Source organism: Aulostomus chinensis, chromosome 6 (assembly GCF_037954235.1).
Source record: "Aulostomus chinensis isolate RoL2024-O1b breed Wild chromosome 6, RoL_Achi_v1.0, whole genome shotgun sequence".
Lineage (NCBI taxonomy): Eukaryota > Metazoa > Chordata > Actinopteri > Syngnathiformes > Aulostomidae > Aulostomus > Aulostomus chinensis.
Window position 1 is genome coordinate 1,293,525 of NC_141325.1, and position 7,284 is coordinate 1,300,808.

The 7,284-nt window shown below is 48.8% G+C and overlaps 1 protein-coding gene across 1 annotated transcript; it reads right to left on the reverse strand.

Annotated features, from left to right (window-relative positions):
• Positions 1 to 237: 237 nt before the first annotated feature.
• On the reverse strand, positions 238 to 5,880 carry ppic (peptidylprolyl isomerase C). The gene is made up of 7 exons (XM_086205697.1): positions 5,630 to 5,880; positions 5,202 to 5,504; positions 4,324 to 4,437; positions 3,831 to 3,924; positions 3,555 to 3,622; positions 3,029 to 3,145; positions 238 to 1,814 (listed from the first exon to the last, which is right to left on the reverse strand). Exons 2-7 carry the CDS (start codon positions 5,304 to 5,306, stop codon positions 1,686 to 1,688), a joined length of 627 nt encoding a protein of 208 aa, XP_086061823.1. The 5' UTR covers positions 5,307 to 5,504; positions 5,630 to 5,880; the 3' UTR covers positions 238 to 1,685.
• Positions 5,881 to 7,284: the final 1,404 nt, after the last annotated feature.

Below are 7,284 nucleotides of genomic sequence, written 5' to 3' on the forward strand. Positions count from 1 at the left end.
CCCAAATCTTTCATTTGCTTGGGTTCGTTTAGAATCAGGTTTTTTTCCTGAACCCTCTGGAGGAAATGTGCAGGTCACCCGATTGTGATTCTTCACACACTTCTGTACAGTCAGCAACCTCCAGCCCCACCTCCCCCACCCTGAAAATCACTGCATGACCCCCTTCAGTGGCATTTGAGAGCCATCTTTTAGGCTGCGACTCCACCACGAACAAAGGAACCGCTCACGTTTGTTGTGCAACAGCATTTATTGTAGAAAACACAGGGGCTGGCACCTCCCTCAGTGACAACTGAACTGATATGTTTGAGGCGCTGCACGTGAGTGTTGCATCCGGCCGATGTTGAAAACATGACGTTCAAACACAAAAGGATGAAACTTGTTGAAGCTGGACAGCTTTTCCATCGCAGCTCAGACCGACAGACACGCCGCCGGCTCACATCATCGTCCTCTCACGCCGTTTGTGCCGTCAGTCGTGATGCGTCATGCAGCAGGAAGACACGTGCATTTCATTTACATGTGACACATGATATGAAAAGATCAAAATCACTCTTTGCAACGTTTGCCACTTGCTACAGTTTGCATATGTTTGTTCACAGTTTAATATATTAGGTGTGTGTGTGTGTGTGTGTGTGTGTTGGATGCATAGAAAGTACAAGAAAATTTGGTAAATGATGAAAGATTTGGCAACACGAGAAAAGGAGGAGCTACGAAATTCTTCTGTGAGTGCGAGTTTTCATGTTTTCAGTGACGTTCGTCAAACTTCTTTCACCAACAACTCCAGTGATCAGTGACTGGCGTCAGGTTGTTCCTGTTACACAGCAGCTAACAACATGACGGGGGGGGGGTACTTTAATCTGATGTTGTGGTATATTTTTTTTTTTTTTTAATGATTTTCTTACCAGACGTTTGCTTCATGTGGTTGACAACGCTACGCTGTGATTGGAGGAGTTCGGCTCGGCTGCTCTGAAACCTCGCCGGCTGGTTTACACCGGCTTCACTGCTGCACCCTGGCAAGTGTTAGAGCGCATTTGTGATGTCTGCCTTGTGATCCTGGCCAGAACGGATTGCCAGCCTGCGGCTTCAACTTCAAACAATTCAAACACCAATGAAATATCATGTCAGCTTGATAAAGGTGTCACGTGTTCACTCCTACCACAGTTATTTAACCCCCATTCATGACCCATCCAGACGGACGCACGTATGAGCAGTTTAGCACTAGCCAGACATTAACATGCTAATGCTTAGCATGTAACATTTAGCCTTTTGAACACATGACAAGAGTGCTGTTGGCTCACGTGTTGCTCTGTGTTAGTGCTGCAAATATTATTGATATTTGTGTTGTTAAAATGATCATTTCTATTTTTTTGTATTTTACTTTAGCAAAACACAACAGGTTCGTTTTTATGAGGTTAGCTTGCAGTAACAATGTTCACTGATTATGACTCTCAAGAAAATGGATTCTCCAGAGCAGAATATTTTCAAAAAATGTATATAAATACCACACCTCAGGAACGCTACCTTACAGGTTGTGACAACACCACCCAACCGTTGCTAGCATGCTAGCGGTAGCATATTAACCACAGTGAAATTAATGAGTGAATTTGGCAAATTGCACATCAGACTTGACTGGTCACCGGAGTCGTAGCAGCTAATGTTAGCTGCTGTTGGCGGCGATGGCGTGTCCTCTACCAGCCCTCCACCTCCACTACAAAGGGCTCTTTGACTGCGATCCTGCCACTGTTGACGATGACGCACTCTGTGTACGGCAGGTTCCTGTCGTTGGTGTCCTGAAGCTCGATGGTGTGAACGACCGCCTGCAGGAGGAGACGGACAGCAGTGTTAGACCCACTCACACAGATCTAGAACCTAACACAGATGACGAAGCCAAGAAACAAGTCCATCCCTCCATCCATCCAGCCCTCCCTCCCTCCATGTTCCCCCTCTTCTCCTGTTCAGGGTGGTGGGGGTGGAGCCTATCCCAGCAGCCTTCCCCCTGGACAGGTCACCAGTCCATGACAGGGCCAACACATAGAGACAGACAACCATTGGCTCTCCCAGCCACGCCTACGGTCAATTTAGAGTCTGGATTAACCTGGTCCCCTCTTGATGTCTTTGGACTGTGGAGGAAGCTGGAGTACCAGAGAGAACCCAGCAGGAACAGGGAGAACATGGAGACTCACCCAGAAAGACCCCGTGCTGCAGCCGGGGCTCCACCCACAACCTTCTTGCTGGGGGCCACAGGGAGGACCACTGCTCCACTGGGCCATCCTACATCCTGAGAGTATTTGAGGTCAAACATCCCGTAGTGTTCAGTCTGGTCTCCAGTCCAAGCGCCTGCTGGCGACCGACCGTGGGCCTGGAGAGTTTGTAAACTGATGTTTTGTCCACCCCCTCAGGAACTGACATCATGTTGCAGCACCCCCTCATGGACTCTGCTTGCACCACCCCCCCCCTACCCACACACACACACACACACACACACACACACACACACACACACACACAGAATCTGTAGCCCCCCCGACTCTGCCACCCACCCCCACCCCCTTACACAGACACTCATAGAAGCCAAGGTCTCAGCACGTTCCACTGTTTGCACGACACCACACGACGTCAGGAAGCACCAGCAGCGCCTTGAACACCTGAAGATTGTGTGTCAAATGTTGATGTTTATTTCATTGTTGTTTATTTGTTTATTTATTTTATTCTGTTCCTGCCTGTTCTTTCACCGTGGGTCTGAGAGGACTGACATGTCATCTATGCTCTTTGTCATGCAGGTGTCGTATACTTGACAATAAAGTTGACTTTGACTTTGTTGTGTCTGTCTCAGTCTCTGTTAGCTTCATGCTAAATGTAGCCGGCTCCTTCTGCATTCTGAAGTCACAAAGACGAGATGCAGACAGGAAAAACATCTTTGTGAGCTCAAAACTCCTTTTAATCAGGACTTGGAAGATAAATCCAACTTTGTGGAGTGAAGTATGACTGCTGAGAGGTTCTGGATTGTGTAAAGTGTCAGGTATCAACCCACCATCCCATCCAGGACTTTGCCAAAAACCACATGCTTCCCGTCCAGCCAGGGCGCTTTGGCCGCCAGGATGAAGAACTGCGAGCCGTTGGTGTTGGGACCGGCGTTCGCCATACTCACCTGGCACACACAAGCAATTTCTGATTTTTGTACATCTTGACATCGGTTTGAAACGTCACGTCACGTTGGTGGCTGGTGATTCGCTCCCAACCACACAAGTGCAGTGAACTCAAATTAACAGAATTAAATGCAGAGACATCCTGTGTTTAACCGACTGAACCAGCAGAGGTCGCTTTAATGAAACAAATCATTTTACAGCCATGCATAAAACAGACTACCGAACACACACACACACACACACACACACACACACACACACGAAAATTTGTTTTGCGTGTGAGGAGGCATTCCAGGACTTCATTGTCACTTCAGGTGCTACAAAGTGTGAACTAGCATCTCGCTGCTGCAGCACCATCAGACCAGGAGGATGAAGGAGGAAAAAGAAGAGAGGAAGTGATGTCACACTCACCCAGCCCGCGCCGAGATGCTTCAGTTTGAAGTTCTCATCTTTAAACGTGGTCCCGTAGATGCTGTGACCTGGATGAAGAGAGACTCCGGCATCAGGCGACATCGGAGCCAGAAACCGCCCTCAGTCTTATTCACCACATGCTCAGCAAGAACTAAAGCAGTGCTGATGACATCATCCAGACGTGAGCGGGGGTTCTGGTCTGACCTCCCACCGCCAGCAACATGGCGGAATTATTTTTCTGGTGTTACGGCAGCATCTGCGTGAAGGGTGTCCTACCTCCAGTCCCGTCCCCGCTGGTGAAGTCTCCTCCCTGAATCATGAAGTCTTTGATGACTCGGTGGAACTTGGTGCCTTTGTAGCCGTAACCTTTCTGCACAGAAACACAGGAACGGTACCATCTGTGAGAACACGTGACCCGAGCTCACTGGCAAAACCAGGACGGACAGCTGGGACCCGAGCAGGAGGCGGACCAGTGGACGTAGGACAGCTGAAGACGCGTGGAAGATGATTCAAATAGGACAGAAACTTTCAAAATAGAACATCCATGTTTCATAACCATAAAAGACTGAGAGAACAAGTGAAGTTCTGACGGATCAAGAACATGATCCAGGAATCTTTGTCACACTGAAGCAGAAATGTCTTCTTAATTTGTCCTACATCAGTTTTTCTCTTTATTTTGAGGTGTGGGGCCGTTGCTTTGATGATTCGCAGTATTTTCTGAAATTTTATAGTTCTTTTTTATCACCAGGATACATCAGCAGCAGCCTACCTCTCCGGTTGCCAGGGCAACAAAGTTATTGACAGTGAGAGGGACGACCTCTCCGAACAGGCCGATGACGATCCGCCCGACCTCGTGACCCCCCACCGTGATGTCAAAAAACACCTGGAGACACACAAAGACATCAGAAGTGTAATCATTGGTGTTCTCAGTCTTTAAACCCGTGGATCAGTTCTCCTGGTAGAACGTCTGGTTCCTTCGTTCAGAGACCTGAACTCAGGTGTGTGGCTCCCAGCTGCTGGAGATATTAGCAGTATGAAATGACCACTTCCTGTTGGACTACAAACACAGCTCATCCCTGACATGATCACTTCCTGTTGGACTACAAACACAGCTCATCTCTGACATGGTCACTTCCTGTTGGACTACAAACACAGCTCATCCCTGACATGACCACTTCCTGTTGGACTACAAACACAGCTCATCCCTGACATGGTCACTTCCTGTTGGACTACAAACACAGCTCATCCCTGACATGGTCACTTCCTGTTGGACTGCAAACACCTGATAAATCCGGCTCATCCAAGCAGCAAACGCGCGTTCATATCAGCTTCAAGTCGTTCATATTCCACCGTTTCATGATTCAAAATGTTCATAAAAAACAGATTTACTGTAAGGGGGCTTGGACATAAATGGCAATAATATAAGACGTCATAAAACAGCTGCGTGTTTGTGTGCGCGCACACATTTCGCATATGAGCTGACACGTGCGTGTGCGTGTGCGTGTGCGCAGGCTACTACTACACGTGAGTCACTGGGCTCGTTTTCATGTTTGTCATCGGACACGTCGTCGTCTCGCGTGCACGCGCGCCCTCGCGATGGCGCTCCCGGTAGGTTCAATGCAAATAAATGCGTCAAACATCACCAACCTTCTCCGTGACTTTCGGTCCCGTCCGAGACGCCGCGGCGGACATCGGCAGCAGGGACGCGGCAGAGATGAGCAGCAGACCCGGGACGACCGTCCGGAGCTGCATCGTTGGTTCACCGGAGAGCAGCGGCGGCGGCGGCGGCGGCGGCGTTGCCCCGCTGACCGTGATGGAGACACGGAGAGAGGAAGGAGGAAATCACAGCGAGCCACTGCTGGGAGGCTGACCCGGGAACAGCGCTCCTAGAGCGGACACATCACATAGCCACTCCCCCGGTGGGCTGGGTCAGGAACCAGGCCCCGCCCACTGGAATGAAGAGGACAGAAATGGAGAGGAGGTGAAGGTAGAGGAGGCAAAGGTATGGGATAGGGAGGTGGAGGAGAAGAAGGTGGAGGGTGCACTGACAGCATGTAGCATGCCTGGCTACTCACCATGCTAGCTGGGCTTCGCCGCCTCCCAGCTGTTGACAACCAGGCGTTCACGGCTGATGGTCGATGAGTGGGAACGTCTCCTGATGGGTGGGTCGTGTTGAGCTGAACCACCGGCTCAAATGTCTCCGAAGTGGTTAAACTGGAGATGACATCAGATGTGTGACATGCTAACGTTCCTCATCATTTGCTAGCAGCCGTTAGCAGTCCGTGCCCTCAACAGTAGCTTGATGTAGATAAAACAGCCACAGATGAAAAGGAGTTTTCAATATAGTTCTTCTTTGGGTTCACTGACAGTTGACAAATTAAATGCTGCTGTGTCTTTAAGAGCATCGGCAACAGCGCCCTCTGTCTGGTGGAGGACCAACAACCTCACGTAGGCTGAGAGTGGCACAAGTTGACAGCTGAGATATTTTAAAATCTCAAAGATACATACATTATGAAGGAATATAAATGTAATTAGACAAACGGCTGAGCACATGTCTTCCTGACTGATGGAAAAAATCTGTCGCGGTTTGTTCCCGGGGATAAACAGTGGAATGATGTCATCATGTAGGTGGGAACAAACACTTAAAAACATCTCAGCTGCAGGAAATAAAGCTGGAAAGGAGAATTAAAGTCCCAGCTGAATATGTGTCAATAGAGATGAATTATAATAGTCAGCCTGCTGTGACCTTAACACACACACACACACACACACACACACACGGTTATCGGCCTCCTGTCACAGCAGCCCGTCCATTCGTCTTTTCTTCCCGCCATCCACCGAATTAATTAAGCAGAAATGTAAACGTTTTAATTGAATGTCAAAGCGGGACCTCAACGACATGCTGCTATGTAAATGAAAGTGACACGCCTTTAACGTGGCGTGTACAGACGAGGCGCCAAGGTTACGGGCTGCCGTGTACTCCGGTATGTGCAGCCTGTAAACGTTTTAATTGAATTACTGTCAGCTGGGTTCTTACCAACCCGCATGGATTTAAACCAGTACAGCCTCATTTATTCATTTATCCCCGCGTGGAAATGAACTCGCCTTTAAGAACCCGTCAGAGATTCACGCCGTACAAGGATGTTCACCGTTGTTCCTGAGAGGTTAGACACGTGGATGAATTTTGTTTGTGTGTTGTTTACAGGCCGGAGGTTTGCAGCCGCGCCGGACGTTTGATGTCACATAATCCAGTAAAACCCAGATTAGGTTCAAGTGTCTAAAGATGAGGTGACGCTGACGTGTTGAGTTCCGATGGTGGGAACCAATAACAACATCAGCACTTTGTGAACACATGAATCTCCTTTTATTGTAAAAGACCGAATCAAAGTGTCCACGCGGGGTCACGATGAGACGGAAAAAGAAGCTGAACGACCAAGGTTTCCCGGGGACACCTGAACATGACGGACACGCCCAGCATGCGCCGCTGCACCCGTTTCAGGAAACTCTCATCTAACCTGACAATAAACTGACATCATCAGATTATTTTACAGTTCAAGAACAAGCCGGCGGGTCAGGACTTACGACCGACAGCCCGTCCGCCATGTTCAAGTCTCCCCTGGAAACATGGTTTTGCGTGACCACCTCTTTTCTCTTCTTCTGTGTGACTTTTAGTTTTTCCGTCAACTTTTTTCCTGTCAGTTGTGTTTTGTTGCGTTAACTCATTTTTATT